General features: G+C 36.1%; 6 protein-coding genes across 9 annotated transcripts in view; 3 read left to right on the top strand and 3 right to left on the bottom strand.

Annotated features, from left to right (window-relative positions):
• The first annotated feature begins 617 nt into the window (after positions 1-617).
• LOC142977888 (uncharacterized) lies at positions 618-9,433 on the top strand. Its single transcript, XM_076122016.1, has 10 exons — positions 618-829; positions 908-1,005; positions 1,121-1,306; positions 2,217-2,331; positions 2,771-2,843; positions 5,452-5,599; positions 6,019-6,154; positions 6,464-6,616; positions 6,928-7,088; positions 7,383-9,433. Exons 1-10 carry the CDS (start codon positions 731-733, stop codon positions 7,564-7,566), a joined length of 1,353 nt encoding a protein of 450 aa, XP_075978131.1. The 5' UTR covers positions 618-730; the 3' UTR covers positions 7,567-9,433.
• A 655-nt stretch (positions 9,434-10,088) lies between these two features.
• On the top strand, positions 10,089-11,406 carry LOC142977949 (uncharacterized). Its single transcript, XM_076122100.1, has 4 exons — positions 10,089-10,491; positions 10,622-10,741; positions 10,821-10,902; positions 11,055-11,406. The coding sequence occupies exons 1-4, from the start codon at positions 10,407-10,409 to the stop codon at positions 11,209-11,211; spliced, it is 444 nt and encodes a 147-aa protein (XP_075978215.1). The 5' UTR covers positions 10,089-10,406; the 3' UTR covers positions 11,212-11,406.
• Positions 11,407-11,460: 54 nt separating this feature from the next.
• Positions 11,461-12,786, bottom strand: LOC142977987 (uncharacterized). The gene is made up of 3 exons (XM_076122175.1): positions 12,341-12,786; positions 11,894-12,021; positions 11,461-11,807 (listed from the first exon to the last, which is right to left on the bottom strand). Exons 1-3 carry the CDS (start codon positions 12,400-12,402, stop codon positions 11,539-11,541), a joined length of 459 nt encoding a protein of 152 aa, XP_075978290.1. The 5' UTR covers positions 12,403-12,786; the 3' UTR covers positions 11,461-11,538.
• A 234-nt stretch (positions 12,787-13,020) lies between these two features.
• LOC142977986 (transmembrane protein 203-like) lies at positions 13,021-14,139 on the top strand. 2 transcript variants are annotated; one of them, XM_076122173.1, is made up of 3 exons: positions 13,021-13,206; positions 13,318-13,486; positions 13,566-13,822. In XM_076122173.1, exons 1-3 carry the CDS (start codon positions 13,054-13,056, stop codon positions 13,673-13,675), a joined length of 432 nt encoding a protein of 143 aa, XP_075978288.1. In that variant the 5' UTR covers positions 13,021-13,053; the 3' UTR covers positions 13,676-13,822. The 2 variants fall into 2 exon arrangements, with proteins under 2 accessions (XP_075978288.1, XP_075978289.1); XM_076122174.1 differs by lacking the exon at positions 13,021-13,206 and having other exon boundaries at positions 13,345-13,486; positions 13,566-14,139.
• Positions 14,140-14,204: 65 nt separating this feature from the next.
• On the bottom strand, positions 14,205-18,642 carry LOC142977730 (uncharacterized). Its single transcript, XM_076121807.1, has 11 exons — positions 18,071-18,642; positions 17,751-17,877; positions 16,900-17,458; positions 16,732-16,791; positions 16,323-16,652; positions 15,950-16,069; positions 15,433-15,675; positions 15,030-15,260; positions 14,615-14,762; positions 14,443-14,535; positions 14,205-14,356 (listed from the first exon to the last, which is right to left on the bottom strand). Exons 1-11 carry the CDS (start codon positions 18,165-18,167, stop codon positions 14,205-14,207), a joined length of 2,160 nt encoding a protein of 719 aa, XP_075977922.1. The 5' UTR covers positions 18,168-18,642.
• Positions 18,643-18,865: 223 nt separating this feature from the next.
• Ip6k (Inositol hexakisphosphate kinase) overlaps positions 18,866-21,052 on the bottom strand; it is a 45,900-nt gene continuing 43,713 nt past the window's right edge. For all 3 annotated transcript variants that reach the window (XM_076122172.1, XM_076122170.1, XM_076122171.1), the window contains one exon: positions 18,866-21,030. In XM_076122172.1, the coding sequence (XP_075978287.1) occupies positions 20,430-21,030 (601 nt within the window). In that variant the 3' untranslated portion in view covers positions 18,866-20,429. The remainder of the gene's footprint in view (positions 21,031-21,052) is intronic.

Genomic DNA, 21,052 nt, shown 5'->3' with positions numbered 1-21,052 from the left:
GCTATATATCATCACGCTACGGCCATTAAGAACGGAGTAGTAACGAAAAATGTTACAAAAACGGGGAAAATTATGACCCATTCTCTCTTACGTGACGCAAGCGAAGTTGCGCGGGTCAGCTAGTTATTTATAGAGAATTTGGCAGATGATTTTACAGCATGCTTAACGTCCACCCACCTTGACTAAGATGTATACTGTATACTTAGGTTTCAATGAATACTTAAATTAATTGTATTAACCAAGTCTTTTCAAAATCTTGTCATAATCTCACGTTAACTAGAGTGCCAGAAGTTGAACGGATTGCCGCGTTTATACTTGAAAATGAAGTAAAATACAGTAATAAATGTGATTTAAAGTGAAAACTACCTATTTTATAGGTTAGGACTGGAACCAAGCATGCAAGACATTAATGAAAAATATCGACGCAAAGTATAAATAGCCGTGTAGACGACTCCCTCGTAATTGTAACGTTGGAAATAATATTATTACTATTTTGGGCCTTAGGCTTAAGTTCTCATACAAATTGGATAATGAATGCACCGAACATTAATGTATTCTTGACGTTTACAACACAACAACTTTGTGTCAGCTTCAGCTGAGCTGTCATAATAGTCAAAAGCGTACGTCAAGCAAGTGCAAATAGTGCAATATGTTACTATTTCTCGTTTGAGATAAACTGATATTTATTTAATGAATCTAAGTCTCGTAGTCATTACTCATAAGGTAATGTATGTTAACAATGTCTGAAGAAGAAGCTCTGGATGTTGAACAGGAACTAAACGATCTTTTAACAAAAGTCCAACCGAACTTACAAGATGTTATTAAAAGGGTGAATATTCCATAGTTTTTATATTAAATGAATTGATTACTACTAGTATAAGGACTGATTTTATGTAAATGGTTGTAGAGTTTTACAAACGTGGTCCTGCAGCAGACGAAGAATGGCGAACAACACAAACCTGACACATTGGCAGACACCTCATACTTTGCCAAAAATACACAAGTGTAAGCATAACTTACTGGTCATTTCTTATGCAATGAAACTAATCGTACTATTAGAACACACCAATATATATTAGAAGAAATAATTAGTATTCTAATAAAGATTGTTTGTTTGCAGTAATTTATCTCGTTTAGAACTAGTAAAGGCACCAACATTCCACATGCAGAACCTCTCTCTAGACTTGAAGTCAATGGCCCTGTCACTGAAGTGCTCACTGGGAGAAGTCAATGTGAAGGGCCTGTACAGTGCATTTAATGAGAACCTTTACAATCTTATACCAGTGATGGCTGAGGGACATGTAATGTAAGTAATATGAGCTGGTTTTTTTTATATCATTTGATCAGATGAGACACTTAGATGCTATTTTGGGGCTTGGTATTGATCTGTGGGATGAGCAAACCTTGTTGCGGTAATTCCATATATGAATGACTGCATAATGATATAACTAGGTGTCTATGTACTTCAGAGGGCATGTAAAAGTTTGTCCCAGTTGTTGTGTATTAAGATTACAGTCATCAAACAACATTGAAGGCCTAGAGGCAGCTTGAACAACTGACACTATGTTGACCACTAACAATGCAGTAAGAAGAAGAGCACTATTAAGGTTTCAAGACACCAAAAACATCTCTCTCAAATTTTCAACTCATATGTATTCCTAAAGTGTCATATTTCACTATTATTATGTTATTGACAGTGCCCTACTTGTCCCTTCCTTGTATAGGCTATTGACACTGATTTATAGAAGAGCAACTCATTTTATTATTATCTGTTTGTGATAGTGTTAATAAATAATAATACTATTATTGTGTGTATAATATTATTGCAAAGCTTATGTTCAGCATTAATACTATGAATTAGATCTCAAAAGATACTAACTCACAACAATTGATTGTAAGACTTTTTGCACTATTTCACATTTTTTAATTATATAATAACTATGTTTTGTTTTCTGTGTTGAATGTTTTATCATCAACATATTATTAATTACCAAATTTAGTTTATGTATCTTGTTTTAAAAGTTTTGAACAATTTTTATCAAAAATTGAATCTGTCATTAACGCAGGTCTGTGCTTAATATGATGTTCAGTAAGGTATGTATTTGTATTGAAATCATTTAAATGGTAAAATTTATATGAACTGCCTCACATCATCATTCAATATATTTAACACATGTATCTATACTAAATTAATGTTAAATTGTAACTACTTCTAGAATATCATTGTCAAACATGATCGCAGATGTGAATGTGGGCCTCGTGCTGGAGGACGATGCGTTTTCCTTCATCAACCCTGGCATTGAGTTCACGCACGACGAAGTACTTGTTAAGGTAAATAATTTATTAATCACATCTTTTAACAACATTCTAAGCAAGGGTGATTTACCAATACATTATTACTGAAACTGCATTTTGACAACAACTGTTTTTGAAACTAAGAACTTTTCGGTACTGGCGCAGGGAAGCAGAGGAATTCTGTGCTTAGTGTTTAAGATTGTTTTCTGGAAATGAAACTGCGTTTCATTTTATCTAAGTCATATACATGGGTCTGATTCTATTAGACAAAATAGAATTGATATTGCTAACTCGAGAAACTACAGAGTACCTAATTTATAAAAGCTATAATTGCCGTTCTATAAATTAATTGAATTAACAGGCAAATTGGTTTGTCTGGTGCAATTATTACATATATATAAACAAGGACAATCATTAATTAATTTTAGACTGCAGATGAAATAATAATAAAGTTGTGAAACTTTTTCCCTTGCAGTTGTCATGGCCTTCGCCGCAGAGAAACGGCGGTTACGACTTCGCGACCACCGAACAGTTAGCTAAACATATAGGTAAGTGTCTCAAACAGATAAACAATGCAGCTTCTCGTAAGCATAGTTTACTTTTGAAAAGATCCCAAAATCATTTAGAAAATAATCTTACTCTCAGTAGGAAGTCTATCTGGTTTCTGGACTTGACACACTTAACTATTTACAAAACTATAAGTAGGGCTTTTAGGCCATATAAGCGGCGTTCCCTGGCTTCACCCAGGCTACACAGGGTTAACCTTATGCACTATAAAACATTATATCTGTTATTGAACGCTGCATGAAAATCCATTCAGTAAATTTTGAGTTAATCGCGAACAGACAAACAAACGCGGGGTCGCTAGGGGCGTCGTAATATCTTATTATGATCTCATCGTAACTTAATTGTTTATGATTGGTGAAACTAGGGAACCCTTTGGATAATTCCATTCACTTACAAAACATTGAATTATATAGTTATTGATTAGATAGTGTTAATGGAAAAGTGTTATTTTTATTTTTACTCGCGATAAAGTACTAAAATCACATCGGACGCTTTGCAATCTGCGACCGAGAACGTAATTATAGAATAATGTTGTAAATAAAAAACATTCAGATAGTAACTTTACTACAGTAAAATAAAAATTACTATAAAATATTGACAAATCTAATAATGCCCCAATATACCTTTACCAACTTTACTTTCGAGTATTATCTTTTATGGGACTTAACGCAAGCATCAGTATTTAGTAGGTACACAAATAGTGTAAAAACCGAGTAATTGGTGCGTTAGTGTGTTATCAAGTGCGGTTTGATAACGATGCTAACGTGAGCCGGTAACAGAACATACATTAACAGATAACATGAAGGTACTATTTAATATAGCGTGGTGCATTCACCCGAATGATTCAGATATTATAACATGCTACTTTAATAATCATTAAGTTAGTAGTAGTTAGTAATTATTTATTCCTCTTCATAACTTTTAAACCTTCGCGTGGCATGTTTATTATATATTATACTAGCTGACCCGCGCAACTTCGCTTGCGTCACATATTCCGCCATGTTTTTGTAACACTTTTTACTGTTACCTACTCTGCTCCTATTGGTCGTAGCGTGATGATATAAAATATGCTTGGAAAATATTCTCAAAATTATTTATATCTCTTAGTATAACGAAGTCGCGCTAAGACATATCCGCCATTAAAACAGTTGCCATGGCAACGTAATTTTGTTAATTCAATGTCATTAATATTAATATTTCGCGACTTCGTTGAATTTTCTGAATTTTCCCGGGAAATGCGTCATTTTCCCGGGGTAAAAAGTAGCCTATGTCCTTTCTCGGGTATCAAAATATCTCCATACCAAATTTCATGCAAATTGGTTCAGTAGTTTAGACGTGATTGAGTAGCAGACAGACAGACAGAGTTACTTTCGCATTTATAATATTAGTATGGATAACAGAATACGGGAATTAACGCGAACACGCATTTTACCTTGGAATGCCTGACATTTATCCCTTTTTTTGAGCCCAGATGTATTTTTTAGCTAACTTTTCTAACCGATTCTCAATAAATAAAGGCTTATGGTTTATGTAGTATTGTTTGTATAAACTCTCAATATAACCCTGGCCTACTAACTACTTGCACAACGATATCAACAGCAAGAAAAGTAGAAACTATTGTCAACTTTATGGTACCTACTATTAACTGCCATACTATCGAAAAATTGGTGGCGTAAACGTGTTCTGCTCTATTTAGGCCCCCTTTACAATATTTAACACGCGGTGTTTTCCCGATTTCTCGTTTTAAGTATAAGTTAACACTCCAACCCACATTTAGGTGGTAAGGACTCACTGGGGCTCGTAAAACCGAAAAGACCCATCTAGCAGACTTATGGGCCCCGTAAATGCAACGCAGTGTAAACGGCGCTTTGTAGATGTTCTAAAGAAAATTGTTATACTTTTTTCTCCTCCTTTGCGTTTCGGATAAATAATAATGTCACAAGCATAATAACAATCTTACATAAAAATATCTAGTTAGTTTTTATACTCAAAAGCATTGAACTATAGAATGCAAAAACGCGAAGTCAATGACTTGTATGCGGACACTGTGACATCAACGAACTTAGCTCATTGTTACGTAACCAACTTTCAGTTTGATCTTAATTCTAGATTCTAATCTTAATCACATCGATAGTCTACACTGGTATAGTATTAAAAACTTGTTTATTCTCGATGTTGTACCGTCGGTCTCAGCGTCACTTTAACAGTTTAAATAGAATAGGCTTGTTGAACTCTCTCCTCTTTTTACTCGGGGTAAAAGAAATGTTCATTATTTAGAATTGTAAACAGCAACTTCCTATGAATAGAAGACCCCTGGCGCGCAATGGACTCTTGGTTTAATTCCTGCCTCGTTAACAATTTATTTAATTGTGATTTTTTATTGAATCCTGAATCTAAAACTCTAAGTCTGGGTTCTACGTATGAGAAAGAATACTAGCATGAGTAAGTTTAAATTTTATACCCGCATAGTGCGAGAAACAATATATTTTATTTTGAGGCCGTGTACCTGTTTCGTCTGCCACTCATAACCAGAACTCTAACTCAGAACCAATATACTACAATTTTCTTACGAACATGTTTGTATTTCAGACGACCTACCTCTAACAGCGGCAATATCACTCCCGCTGTACGCACTGTTGCGGGAGAAGCTACAGCGACACTTGGCGCTGGTGCTGCGTCAGGCCACCAGCGTGTCCGAACTCATGTGCTGTAACCCCAGCATGATGCAAGCATACAGGTGCTCAGTCGAATTATTTGTAACACCGAAACAGGATAAATTAAATTCACTAATATAGTTTCGTACAGAATTAGTGTACAGAAAGTATATTAAGCTGAAAATGTCTTTACCACTTATAAATAGACGCATTTACAGTCTCAATCAATCTCCGATGTTCTGTTATTGTCTCTCTCTCCTTTTAGACTCAGACTTTATGGTAAAGTAGTATGCGATTATTACTCGGCTGGGAAAAGGAACTATATCTTTCCTTTTCTTAACTGCTTACTTCTCCATCTCAATCTCCTACAAAATAATGATCGCTTTAACACTGCTTCATAGAAAATATTCAGAAAGTAGTCAGACGTTAAATTATGAACAACGTATTAAATATCTTTGTATAAGTAACGCAACAAGTGAATAACAAGTTTAAATTGTTTCAGTTCGATGATAGACAAGTTGAGTGAGAGCGGCAACAAGGTGGTGGACATGATCCTCATCAACATGCGACGCACGCTGCTGCAGAGTTGTCGCGAGGTGCTCGAGCTGCCGCCCATACATGCCACCTTCATGCACAAGGTACCATAATTGCAGGATACCTACTTGACCTGTAGCTTGAAAACATGAGTCCTAACAGTTTTTTTTTATATTCTCAGCTAGCGATCTTACAATTAAAGATGAAACGTTCAAACCTAATTCGTCATAACTTTACCATTCAAACAGTTACATTGTGGGTTTTGTTCAATTTCTCGAGGTTTCGGCCAAATTACAATGGTCTTTGTCGTATGGATGTTAGTCTAGGAATGCCATTTTCATCGCCTTTAAACCCCATTTACAAATTTAAAGAGGATAGCAAATGTCTGTAATAAAATGCAATAATTGTTGCAGATAGGCTCGTTATCGTTCATAGGCAAGTTCGAGACGGACGTGGGGTGGGTGAAGAACCTGGCCACCATCAACCGCATCAATGACGTCAGCGTCACGCGCCCCGACCCCATGAAGACTTGCTTCAGGGTCACCTTGAGGATAAAGGACTTACAAGTAAGATTGATTATTATTACGATAGATTAACGGCTCTTTTACGATTTTACTGCTGTTTTGTTTAGTCGTAAGATCAAAGGTTTCATGCACGCCGCAGAAAGCTACTGAGCTTTCCCTTGTGTGTCACTTTGAATTGTAGCGTCGGACTCAGTCGGTTGTAACTTTGTGCCCGTGACCGGGCCGTCATACGTATTTACATGTTGTCTTATTCGATTTAACCGCAGCGACTCGACGTGTTCGCTCGATCGGAAACAGGTATTGGTTAATGTTGCATTTGATTGTACATTACTAATGTTGTGTGTGGTGTCTAGATCGGGTTCGACGAGTACCGTATCCGCGCGATGGGCGTGTCGTGCGGCGGGCGCGCGGCGGCGGCGCTGCAGCAGCACGCGCTGCACGTGGCGCTGTCCGTGGGGCTCGCGCGCTGGGAGCCCTACGCGCAGCTCGACGACCTGCGCGTGCAGGCACTAGAGTATGTACCATTCTATGTATACTGTTTGTTACTATTCAAAAACACAAATACCATTGAATATTATTTATTAATTTTGACGACTATGAAAATAGGGATTTAAAGACATAATAGGACATCTTTAATATTCAAACAAAGATACGTGCACGTGCGTATACGTACATTCAACCTTCAAATTAAGAGCACGTACGTACCAAATAATCAACAGACTATGTAAATGCATGGCTTTAAAAAAAATTGAATTCCACAACAGTATGTAGGCTTTTGTCTCTTAATAAAATGTTTGTTATCGTACAGATGTGCAGATCTACACGTAACTGGCTTAGGTCCGCTGAGTGGCGCGGCGCCCCTGGTCTGCTCGTGGCTGCGCGGGGCGGCCGGCGCCCTGGCCGCGCCCGCGCTGGCCGCACAGCTCCAGCATGAACTGCACACCGCGCTACAGGAACTACCACTATGGGACATGCTACACGGAAAACACTGACACATGCTTTCAACGACGAGGTAATCTAGCATCTAAGGAACGGCTCTCGAGTTGCTTGATATCAGTATACTTTTGAATAAGTATCGGTTGCATTATCAACGTGATAGCTTTATTTATTCCTCATTACTGTTGTCACTTTATTTTATCGTATAGGTAATCGACACTTGTTCATAAGCCGGGAAACTGGTCCTGAAAGTAGTTTACAGCAACTCGATTGAAGCCAAACTTCGAGCATTTGTAAAGGCGATAAAGTTTGTAATCACAGTCAATTTTGTATCCTTTCATAATAAGTACATACTTTTGTTAGTATTTACAGTTTAACATTTATTTATTGACATCACAGAATTGTAGCATTTATATAAGTCACCATTCCTGTTAATAGTAAATAACGAATGTCAGCTATGGATATCGTTGACTAAAGCTTTTTTTTTTATTTTGTTGTTAAGGAAGTAGTAGTCCGTTATTACCTCTGTGTATAAACGCTGGCTTTGAAACTAGTGGACTCACCTAATGTGTGCCAAATACGCTGATGTCTCTACAGAAATCACTGATCTCGACATGCGTTGTAAAAATATATTTGATAGATGAAATGATCCGCAATGAATTACGTAAAACATATTATGTTCTATTACTATAAGTCCTTTTACCGTTTCAACAACTTACAGGAATCTAGTTCAATATGACGTATTTTTTTTGTAATTTTCATAAATACGTTACTATACTGTTTAAAGGTAAACTGCATAGTGAAATAGAAGTTTGTGTGTATTTCTGTTCGAAACTAGTAATCGAGTTTTGAAAAGATTGAAGAAATTTCGTTCTACCATTGCATATTATCACGTCTTATAAGCAGAAAAAATGTTTCTTTTTTATATTGTTCGTACATACGATAGAAGTACATTGAAGTGAATTAGCATTCAAAAAATCATAAGTTACATATTTTTAAACTTATTTATTACCAACCTAAAACAGATGTATGTATAAAGTTTCTTAATAAGAAATAGCACCAATATATTGTGATTTGCAACACTTACATCTGTATGACTTGAAATTAACTACTTACTTTTAAAAATCACAATTCGGTTGAAACTGTCCCGCTATCCGTCCTATATTGTCTGAAGTCTATACTTTTTCATTATTCACATTTTTACGAATTTCTTACTTACATATTTTATTATTGTTATTATTTCACTAATTTCTATTATTCTTTGTTTATTAATAATTTACTACTCTCCATTCGTCATATCTTCCGTGTACATAAGCAATATTTTTTACTCATGTTATTTTTTGATATTTTATGGTCTGACTGATATGAAAATTATGTTGTTATATTATTTTATATGTCAAGAATGTTTTGTTTTTAGTAAATTATACTAACAATTTGGAGCAATATTAACGATATTATTTTTTAAATAATATAATTTTTAACAATTTTAACTGATTTATTGGCTTGGAGATGTTGTATTTTATAAGTTGTTTTTACTTATAAATTCTGAATTGAGTGACAAACGTATTTTTCACATATTATTTATTTTCATTCTACTCCTATATTATTTATTTTCAAGATGGCTCAATTCTTTGCTGAATATCCCTACATCACGCGTACATTATGTTAGTTCTTAGCGAATAATAATTTTTATAATGTATTTCCGTATATTGTAACTGAACAGGATATTAATGATTTGTATAAAGGAGCATCATCCTGCAAAAGAAGTAAATTATTTAACGTATTGTAAATATAAAATATTTTGTACCATTAGTTTGTATAATATAATTTGTATTGGTTGTGTAGTAAGTGCCTTTTAACTGTGGAGACTGTTATAATTTGTATATTTATTATACAAGTTGTTAAATAAATTGTTTCATTGCATATGGCTTTTTATTATCTATTAAATACACATTTTTGAGCTGATAATATTGCTTATTAGCTTACCTTGCTAGCTTATTACATTAGCAGGAAAAAAAATACATTAATCATCCTTACTACATCTTGCTTCAAACAAGGGTTCCAATCATTTTACATAATATAGAGGTACATCTTTAATCATAGAATATTCAGAAAATTTACGTTTTGACAAGTAATTTACTTCCTTCTGAAGGGAAAGTGTGTGTTTTAAGTAGAACAGAAATCCATTCGGGTCATTGACTGCTTCAAGAGTTTAAACATTGTTGTAAAAAGATCCTAACTCTTCTTTTGCTATGCTTACTTACACTATGGCTTTATTCAAACCAAAAAGAATAACTAGTTCTTTTTCGATTGACACTGACATTTTCTAGCGATATTTTATAAGGTTTTTGTGCGATAATATAAATACGAATATATTATCCTTATTACATTTTAATACGTATAGAAGAATGATATCGAAGTCTTTTTTGATTCACATCACATTTTAAATTACATATGTGAGGTATGTTCGACTATACTTACTATTTTATAATATTTATAGAGATGATCTATCTAGGTTGCTGCTTATGAATACTCTTGTTACTCATATTTTATTATTAAGTTCCGGTTGTTATATTGATTCAAACATTACTCCTCAGATATCGAAATAAACCGTGAAAATGGGTGTGCTTCAATCCGTATTCTGTTCTGTAACATTTTGTGTGGAAAGGTAACGTTATAAATGATTTTACTATAGACTCGTTTGCTAATCATATAGCATAGGAAATAGTAAATTTAACTAAAGAAGGTGTGATAGGTTTATGAATAAATTTTCAAGCGAATGTCATATACCTACCTACCTAATTTGGTTTTGTTCAAGTAACTGTTTCATAAATTAATATCGCTCCATATTACCAGAGTGCTGACATGGACGTGTTGCGCGTTTCTACTGATTCTTATGATGTTCTCTGTCGTGATGTTGATGGTGTACGGGATCTCAGTGGGCTATCACTACGCGCAGAAAGAACTTGCTTCATTTGCTAGTGAGTTACATACTATTATTAGTTTAAATGAGTGAAGATTGAACCTACGTGGTAGAATTATGTCGAGATTTCAGAAGGTCATCTAACCAAAGGTTGTGTCCCAATAATAAAATGAATCCTTGTGTGTCAGTGACATCAAGATCAACAACGCCGTCGACGGCGCTGAGATCGGGTCCCGAGGGCAGGCCGGTGGTTCGCTTGCTCGCCGTCAACCGCTCCGACGAAGAACGTCCGCCGAATCCACTAGTTGGTTTGTAATTTTATGATTCTCACATTATGTTTGTATACTTATGGCTATAAATGTACCTAATAAAATTTCAACATTCCAGAGATGTACGGTACCAATAAACCTGGAGAGAACATTTATTTGGAGACATCAGAAACTCCTATTATCGTATTGGAGACAGAAAGGTGAGTGGGTAAATTAATTCCCAAATAAGGTATACATATCTCCGGGTAGGTCCCTAGATAAGTATAAAATAATGTTGCCACATAATGTGACAGGTAAATTGATTGAGGTATTTTTAGTCTTTCGTGCAGTTCAAACATTTTTATCTACTCAGGCCGCCAAAGAAGCCGGAGCTGTCCCCGCAAGAAAGAAATTTGGCGCGCAGACTAATTGGCCGATTCCGTCGATCACGAAACAACACTTCTTCAGCCATGCCGTTCCTCAGACCATTGAGGAACACCACCACAACCGTGGTATTTCTGACAACGTGATTATGATAGATCTTGTATCTAATGGGATTTTAAATTTACTTCGTTCTCGTAATTGATGGGAGGGACAGAATATCTAATTAATTCGAATTTATACCACTAGGTGCCCTTGGCTACCTATTTTTTATTAGGTAGCAATACCTTGTTGAACAAAAAAATGGTTCAACGATAGGTACCGCTTGACTTTATGTTGTAACATTATTGAACTTTATGCTATTATATTATTTTTCTAATTGAAATTAATAAAGTATATCATATAAAAAATATTTTTATTTTTCATAAAGTACACTTACACACAAACGTACAGACATTTATATAACACGCACATTGTTATAAGCTAAGGGTAGTGAAATTTGTTCCATTGAACGATGCATAACTTGGCCTTGTAACCAACCTGTGGGTGTCGTTAGATAATGTATAATTTTGAGGATATAATGCGTTATGAGTATTGTTAGAGGATGGGATGGTGTCAGCGTCTCGTCGAGCGACGCGATGCGCGATGCCTCGCTTCACTGCTTTATTTACTGATCGCATCACATTTCCACTACTGTCTGGTCTGAGTCCCGTACGTAACGCACCTCCTGCTTTCGCAGCCTTTTCTGTAATTCAAAATTTTATTAAACATACCATAATTAGTTAAACATAGCACACATCGTATTATAAGCATTAAAATTGGACTACTTACCCATAGCTTCAACAGAATTAGCGACAAAACAGTAGTGGTAACCTATACCGATTCCAAGAATCAATACTGTGAGGATGGTAAACAGCAGACAACATGTCAGCAAAGCACATACTGTGCATAATGTTATTCTGTAAATGGATTTGTATTTGTAGTTATTGGGCACTAATAGGTAATTTTCCCCCAAAAAAACTATTTGTGGATAGCACAAATATTTGTTTCGTGTGGGAAACAAACCCACGACCTAAGCTCCCATCGATTTGGAAGGAGTGTGGCAACTAAGTACAATAACCACTGCGACGCGGAGACCGTATTGGTTTTGTGGGGCCTAAAATTGAAAGTGCTTGGACCTGTTGCCCGGGCACTGTAAATTGATAAACTCAGATGCTTTTGGGGGTGTTTGGGTCCACTAGCCCAGAGATGTAATGCACCTAGTTGTTTCAATCTTACCTTTCGAGTGCATCTAAGAAAATTGATATGAATGAACTGACAGAGCAACACACACAACCCATTTTCAGCAGATAACATTTGTACACAAAAATTTATTTGACTTTTGGAAAACACAAGAAACGGCTACATTACAAATTTATAGTTTGCTAATAACATTCATTTATAAATAATTTATATTGGGCTGTCTATTCCCCAGTCCCCTGTAGCCCCCTTCAAAACTACAAAAGATGACAAAGAAAATGACAATCCTTGATACCTGGATCTGTAAACATCGATAGCTTTGATTAAAGTTCATTCAAAGAGGATTTACATGTATCATCAGAGAGGGCTGAGATCTTACAGCGAATACCTAGTCTGTTAGGAATGCCAAGAACTCGGCCAAGCAGGACTCCGCATCGTATTACAATACAAACCCGCATGTTGCGAGATTATTGGTTTGAGAGTGAGATTTTTCTAGCTCTACGAATCCTGCCGATCGTGCTCCGAATCCATATTTTTTTTCAAATTGCTAAAATTGTATCTCAACATTTTGTATAATTCTAAGTAGTAACAATGATTACATGAACTCAATAATATGTGAAGTGTGGTTTACAACTTTAATTAAATATTTATATTAATCCAAACATATTTTTGAACGCACTTCGTAGCTGTCAGTCAGACTGACGTTAGATGTCACATGTATTGTCACTTGTCCTTTCATCACTTGTGGAAATATGGCAGATGAAAACACCCAGCAAAAGAAAGAGGACTCTAAGAAAAAGCCTAAAAGACATCCAAATAAGAACTATGCTGTAAAGAAACGTTTACCCTTAAGACCCATTGATGGCGATAATGTAATATTCATAACCAAGAAGACCAATTTCAAGGTACTTATTGCATTACAATTGGTTTGTTTTGCTTGTGTATCGTGGTTTTAGTTATATGGGTACTACGATTGATATATAATATTATTAAGGTCGAATAAATATTCTTTCTAGGCACAACTTGACAAGTGTTGCGATCTTTTAACCAGAGGTGAAAAGGAAATAATTCTCCATGGTTTAGGAGCAGCCATACAGCGGTGCTGCAACTTGGCACTTCAATTAGAAATACTTTTCTCTGGCACCTGTCAGATTGAAGTAAATACTGGGACTGTGGATTTAGTTGGTAAGCAGTTTGATGTACTATACCTGCCAGTTATACTTGTATGTAGCAGTTGAAAAATAAATAAAATTTCTGCCTTCAGATGACCTGGAACCACTTACAGAAGATCTAGATTTTGACTCACAAGTTAGACATTCATCTTCTATACACATAAGGATATTCCGGACTGCAATGCTCGGTGCCAACCAATAAGAAGTAAAAATGTTTTTCACACTTAATGAAATTGTGCAATGGATTGGACTTACAGTGTTTGAGATATGGATAAACTTAATTACAATAACAATATTTTCAGTGTTACTAGCTTTAAAAATAGATAATGTGGTGAACAGTGCCTGGTGGACAGTGTTTGCACCATTATTTGTAAGTGATGCAATGAATGCATATTTTTGTTGTATTGTATGTATAAGAATGAATTTAGAGAGTTCATATAAAGCCTCCTTATATAGAGCATCATGGAGTGCTATATTCTTAGGTCTAACATTTGTTTTCAAATTTCTATTATGTAGAAAACTTCAAGGAGACTCTGCTATAGAATACAGTGAAGTGTTTGCACCACTTTTTATACTTCTACAATTGATTGCTGTAAGAGCCTGTCAACTACATCAATAAGCCCTGTTAATTTTTTATGTAAAATAAAACAATACATACTATTAAAATGGGTAATTATTTATTCAGAGGATAAACATAGTATGTAAAATAACAAAATCTTATTTCTAATAATTTAATGGAAAAGACTAAAAAGACCACCTCTTTTCTTTTCTCCTCCAAAATTGAAGCTGAAATTGTTTCCTTCATTTTGAGCACTAGAGTCTGGCTTAGGTTCAGATGAAGTAGATTGACCACCAAAAAATGATAAACCTGTTTTTCGAAACCCTAAAATAAAAAATAAAAACATTTTTAAATACTAACTTTTTGAATATTATAACTTAAAATTTATCCAACATGAAACCAGTACCCACCAGAAAGAAAATTAGGCACTTCCTGAGATAGCACTTCTTGATTATTTGCAGTCGATGGTATATCAGCTTTAGGGGAAAGAAGAAGACTTGAATCTAAAACAGCAGTTTTCATTAGAATCTATGATAGAGTATATGAAATAATAATCATTTAAAAAAAATATTTTCGTAGTACCAATGCAATGAGGAAAATCAGAGTCGTCAAATCCAGTCGTACTCATAGACACATTCAGAGAATCTGGTATGGCTTGTGTTCCGTGTGTAAATAATAATCCAGATATGGGTTTATCAGGTTTTTGCTCTTGATTAGGCTGTACATCAACCTGAAACAGATACTTTTAATAATACTTACTTTTAATGCATTTTTAAAATAATTATCAGATATGAGAGCGGGTTAGATGACCATGTCAGTTGTAGTTCTGTCATTTGTCATTATTTTCTATCTACTGATATTAAAAAAATCGAAATACCCGCCGGGATTTTGAATTCATACAAATCTACAAACACTGTAGATAGTCATAGGCAATCGCATCCAAATACATACTAAAAAGAAATGATGCTGTATAGAAAAGAACAAAACAAAATGTTACTTTGTTTGGCATAGGGCTGGATGCAATCGGCTCATCAATATCCATTGGTATCAAAACATCTTGATGGGCATCTTTTTGAGACATGACTTTCTCTACGTCATGGTTTACCGTCTCTTCTGGCTGCTTCTCGTCCGAAGGTTTATCAACCTCCATTTCATGACCAGTATTTTCATCTGCCTTCAGCTCACAATTATTTTGGAAAAACTTAGAAGTAACAATTTTATCATCTTTCTGAAAATGAATAACATGTTTATTAAAATGATAGTAAGTATAAATTTGGTAATGCAAACTCTTCCTCTTTTACAGTTTTTAGCCTTTGAACAGGTTCAAAAAATATTGTTTACAGGCGTCGTGTTGTTCTCATCCGTATTCTATTACATATCGTTAAATAATTCTACTTTACCTTTTGCAAGACATTATTCTTTGCATAAACAAATTGTGGCGACAGATCTAAATTGTGTTTTTTGAGTAACATCTCCTTTATTTTTACAAAGCTCTCGTCGCTAGCAGCGCTCACGTCTAGCTGGCTAGTTGTAGTCTCGTGGACTACTCTTTCTTCATGGACCTGCTGGTCTGTATCCTCAACTATTTCGTTTATCTGCACGGAAGAAGACAGATCGAAGCAAACTCGCTTTCTTGTATCATCCTAAAAATGGACTTTTATGTTATTTCATCCCATACGACATCATAAATCTGCGATGACTTGAAGAAAGGTCAGGTGTGTAGTTCTCATAACCGGCGGTCCTGTATGACAAGATGTAATGGATGTGAATGAGGCAAGGGAAGTCTGTATGGATCGTACCAAGTGGCGATCTTTGGTCTCTGCCTACGTCTATGAGAAAAAGGCGTGATATTATGTATGCATGTATGAAATCATAAATTCATTTTGTAACATAGATATTATAAAAAAATATAGGTACCGATAATGTAATATCCAAGAATTGCGTGGGTGGTATTATTATATTATTCTCAGCATTCGAAGATGTAAGATCAATCTCCTCAATGTTTTCGCTGATTATCGGGCTCTTTGCCTTGTTATCCTATAACAGAAAAAACCAACAACACTAATTGAATCGACTGAAGCACGAACGAAAGAACGCAGACAGAAAATAAGAATAATACGTAATTAAACATTTTATCCATTAAAAGCAAATTATGAGAAAAGCTTGAGGACAATAATTAACACTTTGTACCTTTAATAAAGTAAGTATAAAAGTCACTGGTATTGGATTATTGTTGTCTTAATTAACCCAGTAGGTACGAGAACGACGGCTAAGAATAATATGAAGGTACCTTCTCTAAAGAAGAACTCTGCAAAGTTTTGTCTCGCACTACTTCAGCAGAAATTTCATCAACATCTCGAAGGTGCTCCGGGTTGACTTTCTTAACAATATTATAAGCTTCGCTATTGTTGATATTTATGTCTTCCAAAATATTTATCAGCTTTTTCTCCGAAAAATTGCGAGTTTTTTCCTCCTTGTAACGTTTGAAATATGGTGATATTATGTATTCGTAAGCTTTGTCAGTCTCAAGGCGTGGCTCGACATTTTTCTCGAAATTATGAGTTACAGGATCCGATCTTGTTGAAATATAGTTTTTCAATTCATCTTTCTTGAGCTTTACCTAGTAAGACGTATAAGTTCGAATTTAATATTGAAGGATTCTATGCCTTGACCTCGATATTAATTAAGATACACTTTACCTGGTTCAAATTAACATCAATAACGTCGAGATCAAAATCTATTATATTTAATTTGGGTATCTGAAAACCAAAACCAGTAAGTATTAGGAACTAATAAGTACAACGAGTAATAATAAGTGCCATTCATCTCATATTGTTACTCTTGTACTATTATAGTTCATACTGTACCAAAGGATCGTCTTCATCTTTCGACAAGATAAGAGTATCATCATCTTTTCCTATTTCTTTTTCGTCCCTAACTGTACTGGAATCCTGCTGTATATTCAGATCATCGTTTATTACATTTGCGGCATGGTTCTCCTGTTCTTTTAATAATTGTTCAATTTCTTTACTCAATACGTTAATCTCCTCAGATTTTTCTGCGATTATTTTATGAGTATTTGGCATTTCGTTGATCATAAAGTTGGCTAATTCCACACATCGTTTTATATCTAAATCGGCACAAATTTTACGTTTAGTTTCAATGTCTTCGTAAAGCTTTGTTATTTGTTTGTCCATATCATCGATGTCTTGGTCGGTTGTCTTTTGTTTTTCCTTGGCTTGAAGTAATTTCTGCACAAATGGTACACTTTCATACCTGGTTTTACACTCCGACCACAAAGCCTCATATTTATTTTTTCCTTCCGTCACGCGTTCTATTATGTCGGCTTTTTTGTTTTTCGCTAATAGCCACTCCTTTTTAGTTTCTACGTTAGATGATTTTATAGTGTCCTTAGCAATCAGCAGGCTACAAAAAATTTACTTCTGGTTTAATGATAGTGCCTATATAAAACTAATAGTAAGAAAGATGTAGAAATGCTCATCCAAATCGATATACCAAAGAAGGTCAAAATTTTACGGGCATCATAATGACTTCTGGTTTCGAAAACCTATCTCATCATAGGTTAGTAATAAATATATCCTGTGTTTGATTTTAGCAAGGCTTTATACACTTCCTACATATAGTTAAGATATGAACAGGATAAAGAGTAAACTAAAGATAAACCTACTTGAATTTTCCTTATTATAGTATTACCAACCTTCGTATTTCTTGTTCGGCTTGTTTAATCTCCGCCTCAACCTTCAAGTTAGCGCTGCTGATGAACCTGCATGTTTCCTTATGACGTTCAGTTTGCTTTTTCAATTTATCCAGTAGAAATGCCTGAGCTGAAATAATTTGAAAACCTAGAAAGTCTATGCCTAAATTCGAATGCTAGGCAATACAAAGTGAGATATTAATTTTCTTGTGTACCTATTTACTTGTTGGATTAGGTTCAATAACCAGGTAAAATGTACATACGTACCTATCTCTGTAACGTATGAACAAATAACTAGAGTCTAACTAATTAAGCTAATATACCTTTTATACACTGGCTCGAAAGAATAACTTTTATTTGGGACTCATCTACTTCATTAGATATCTTTTCTAAAGCTTTCACGTCGTTAACTTCCTCCATTTTAATGATTAAAACTAAAATTGGATTTTAAACAGCTCTGAATGCCTGAACGGAGTAAAAAAATATTCTAAGTATAGTTAACGGTACCCAGCGACTAATGGCGGGATTTTTTTTTTTTAATTTGGAGACAGAACCAACGCAATCAATTGTATTAGCGGCCTTATTACCAACCTTGCCTATTTCACGTTATTTTTCTTAATTTATTATTTTAAGAACCTATCAAACCTGACAAATTGTATGATAGTTTGTTATTATTAAGTTTATTAAGATCAAAACAAAAACCTATCAACCTAATATGAACACAAACGATTGACGTTTATAAAAGCTCAAGTCTGCAACTAATTTTTGTACGGAAGCAGAAAAAAGGGCATAGGGAGTATTCAAGCAAGTCTGATATTTTATTTATTTGTACTAATTTGTAGTTCGTAGACTACGTAGTTTGCAACGTTTTACTTTACCTAGGTACTTGCTCATATAACCGATAGTGTCATGAGTTTACTATTCAGACACCGCACTTGAGATGTATAGTTCACTGTGTATTATATTATGGCTCATTATGATTATTAGGCAGACTAAGGCAAGGATTTGTCTAAAATCGTTACGCTTTATTCGGGTTTTTCGGGAAAATCAAACCTTAGATTAACATGGTTGCGGGGATTTCAAGTAAAAATCATGTTTATGTAAATAAAACAAATATATTAATACCTAAAATTTATTTAACAAAATAGTGTCATACAGTTATTTAAAATAACAGACATAAATGATAATTTGCAATACAACCTAGCATCCTAATTAAACCAGGTACTTTTCAAAAATTTATCCCACTAATAAAAAATAATAAAAGTAAAAGGACAAACAATGACGAATGCAGCACGAAGGAATGTTGGCTAACGCTAGTGATCACACATTCACCGTGCGGTGCGCAAAACTAGCTGTTTACACTGACCCACTTTCAGTACTCAACTCTCAACATTAAACATGGCGTCTAATATTCTAGATTTACAACCTTCGGTGTAGTAATAACGAACTGGCACCATATTATATGTACTCCACACAGTCTACACAGTCCTCTCACGGAACGCATCCACAATCAGGCGTCCACTGTTACACCACATCCGATCGCTATGGTCACGCTGGTCACGCTAGACACGCACTACTAACTCCCCGGCAGCTACAACATTATAATACTGTTAGCGGAACTATAATAAAATTGCTTTTGTCCAACGCGTGCACCTCCACAGTAAGGGCACACGTCCTATTTAAACTAAATATATTTAGAATATAAAACACAAGTCACTTTTTCAATCAAAGTTATTGTTTCAAGCTAAAAATCGCTCAATCGTGATTAGCGATGCTTAAACTATTTACATTCTAAACACCAATTTTAATCGAGTTACATTTTACTATGGAAATTATTTTTTGTGTTGTAATTTAAATATCCTAATATTACTTTGGCTTCATTGACTGGGCTGATATAATTTAATACCTGCTCCTAGACAAATAGGAAAGATACAATATTATAAAATGAAAATGTGGAAATTCGATGGGAAGTAAGAGAATAACAAAATGGAGTGATATAATATATAATAATATGTTAACGTAAATGGTTGTTATGAACAATATCCTAATCAGTAGTGACAGGGAATGTCTAATGTCAATTTTACGTAATCACATCGACTATAAGCACTCGTACAGAAAACAAATATTAAGCTAGGAGACAACTCAAAGCACGTCAATCTGGAATAACTTAACAGTAATACTTATAAATACAAGTTTTAAGAATACCTACTGGGTCCCACTTCAAATTATAATAGCTTTAACATAAAATTAACATAGTTTGTACCGCCAACATTCACTAAGTGCGATAATCACTACGCAATTACATAAAAAGAAATCGATATATAAGTCTCGCGCCTGACGAGCGTGGGACGTAAAATACCCTGCATGTGTCCTTTTTATGTAAATACATAGCGATCAGTTAGTAATTTGTCTACTTTTAAAGTTACATCAGTCGAACGGTAAATTTTTGAGGAAAATAGTTTTTACATTCAATTATAATATACATTTCAACAACATCGAAACTCACCATCGGCGAACTAAAACGTACATCCGAAAGATTTCACCACGGAGCGACCGCGAGGGCGGCGCTCCGACGCCGAAGCGTCCGAAAGGATCACAGCTCTCTCAGAATTTCGTCCGAAATGAGGGGAATTTTTAACGTTTTTTTCTAGGAGGAGGCCCCTCGGGCCGGCGAGCGCCTCATTAACTGTAGGGCTGCGGCGGCAGGATCTCGGTGAGCAGCCGCTTGAGGCTGTCGATGCCCGTGAGGAAGCCGCAGTCGGGCCCGTGGTGCGGCGTGGCCGTGGCCAGCGGCGACTCGGCCGCGGCGCCCGCGTAGGCCGTGTGCGCGAAGTCGATCATGCGGATGTCCACGCGCTCCAGCGGCGCGGGCGCCGGCGCCGCCCACGAGTCCCGCGTGCGCGCGCGCTTGCCGCTGGCCTCCGCCGCCTCCGCCTCCGCCTCCGCCTCGCCGCGCCACGACTCGCTGGACGTGGACGAGTACGCCATCCAGCTGTCGGCCGAGTCGGGGCTGGGCGGCTGGCGGCGCGGCGAGTGGCCCGCCACCTCGCCCTCCTCGTAGCCGCCCATCGTCTCCTCCGAGTGCGGACGGAAGGGCTCGCGCGCCGCGGGCGCGTCGGACGAGATCTCGTCGTGCAGCGTGGACATGTCGAAGTGGCCGGGCGACGGAGCCAGCTCGGCCGAACTGCTGGACGCGTCTCCGTCGTACTCGCTCGTCACGATGCCGGCTTCGTCGGTGGTCAGCGTGCTCGACACGTCACCCTCGTACACTATGAGTAAGGAGCTGCGATCGAAAAGAAAAGTTC

This window comes from Anticarsia gemmatalis, chromosome 13 (assembly GCF_050436995.1).
Source record: "Anticarsia gemmatalis isolate Benzon Research Colony breed Stoneville strain chromosome 13, ilAntGemm2 primary, whole genome shotgun sequence".
Lineage (NCBI taxonomy): Eukaryota > Metazoa > Arthropoda > Insecta > Lepidoptera > Erebidae > Anticarsia > Anticarsia gemmatalis.
Note: the sequence above shows the minus strand (reverse complement) of the source record. Positions and strands in the feature narration are given on the sequence as shown.

Coding starts and splice junctions, on each gene's coding strand:
- LOC142977949 (XM_076122100.1), top strand. CDS start 10,407: ATGATGTTCTCTGTCGTGATGTTGATGGTGTACGGGATCTCAGTGGGC. Junction 10,742..10,820: donor TCCGCCGAATCCACTAGTTG/GTTTGTAATTTT, acceptor TCAACATTCCAG/AGATGTACGGTACCAATAAA. Junction 10,903..11,054: donor ATCGTATTGGAGACAGAAAG/GTGAGTGGGTAA, acceptor TTATCTACTCAG/GCCGCCAAAGAAGCCGGAGC.
- LOC142977986 (XM_076122173.1), top strand. CDS start 13,054: ATGGCAGATGAAAACACCCAGCAAAAGAAAGAGGACTCTAAGAAAAAG. Junction 13,207..13,317: donor CCAAGAAGACCAATTTCAAG/GTACTTATTGCA, acceptor TATTCTTTCTAG/GCACAACTTGACAAGTGTTG. Junction 13,487..13,565: donor TGGGACTGTGGATTTAGTTG/GTAAGCAGTTTG, acceptor TTCTGCCTTCAG/ATGACCTGGAACCACTTACA.
- LOC142977730 (XM_076121807.1), bottom strand. CDS start 18,167: ATGGAGGAAGTTAACGACGTGAAAGCTTTAGAAAAGATATCTAATGAA. Junction 15,261..15,432: donor AGAATAATGTCTTGCAAAAG/GTAAAGTAGAAT, acceptor ATTCATTTTCAG/AAAGATGATAAAATTGTTAC. Junction 14,763..15,029: donor CCAGCCCTATGCCAAACAAA/GTAACATTTTGT, acceptor TATCTGTTTCAG/GTTGATGTACAGCCTAATCA.
- LOC142977888 (XM_076122016.1), top strand. CDS start 731: ATGTTAACAATGTCTGAAGAAGAAGCTCTGGATGTTGAACAGGAACTA. Junction 830..907: donor TACAAGATGTTATTAAAAGG/GTGAATATTCCA, acceptor AAATGGTTGTAG/AGTTTTACAAACGTGGTCCT. Junction 2,844..5,451: donor ACAGTTAGCTAAACATATAG/GTAAGTGTCTCA, acceptor TTTGTATTTCAG/ACGACCTACCTCTAACAGCG.
- LOC142977987 (XM_076122175.1), bottom strand. CDS start 12,402: ATGGGTTGTGTGTGTTGCTCTGTCAGTTCATTCATATCAATTTTCTTA. Junction 12,022..12,340: donor TTCTTAGATGCACTCGAAAG/GTAAGATTGAAA, acceptor ATCCATTTACAG/AATAACATTATGCACAGTAT. Junction 11,808..11,893: donor TAATTCTGTTGAAGCTATGG/GTAAGTAGTCCA, acceptor TTTGAATTACAG/AAAAGGCTGCGAAAGCAGGA.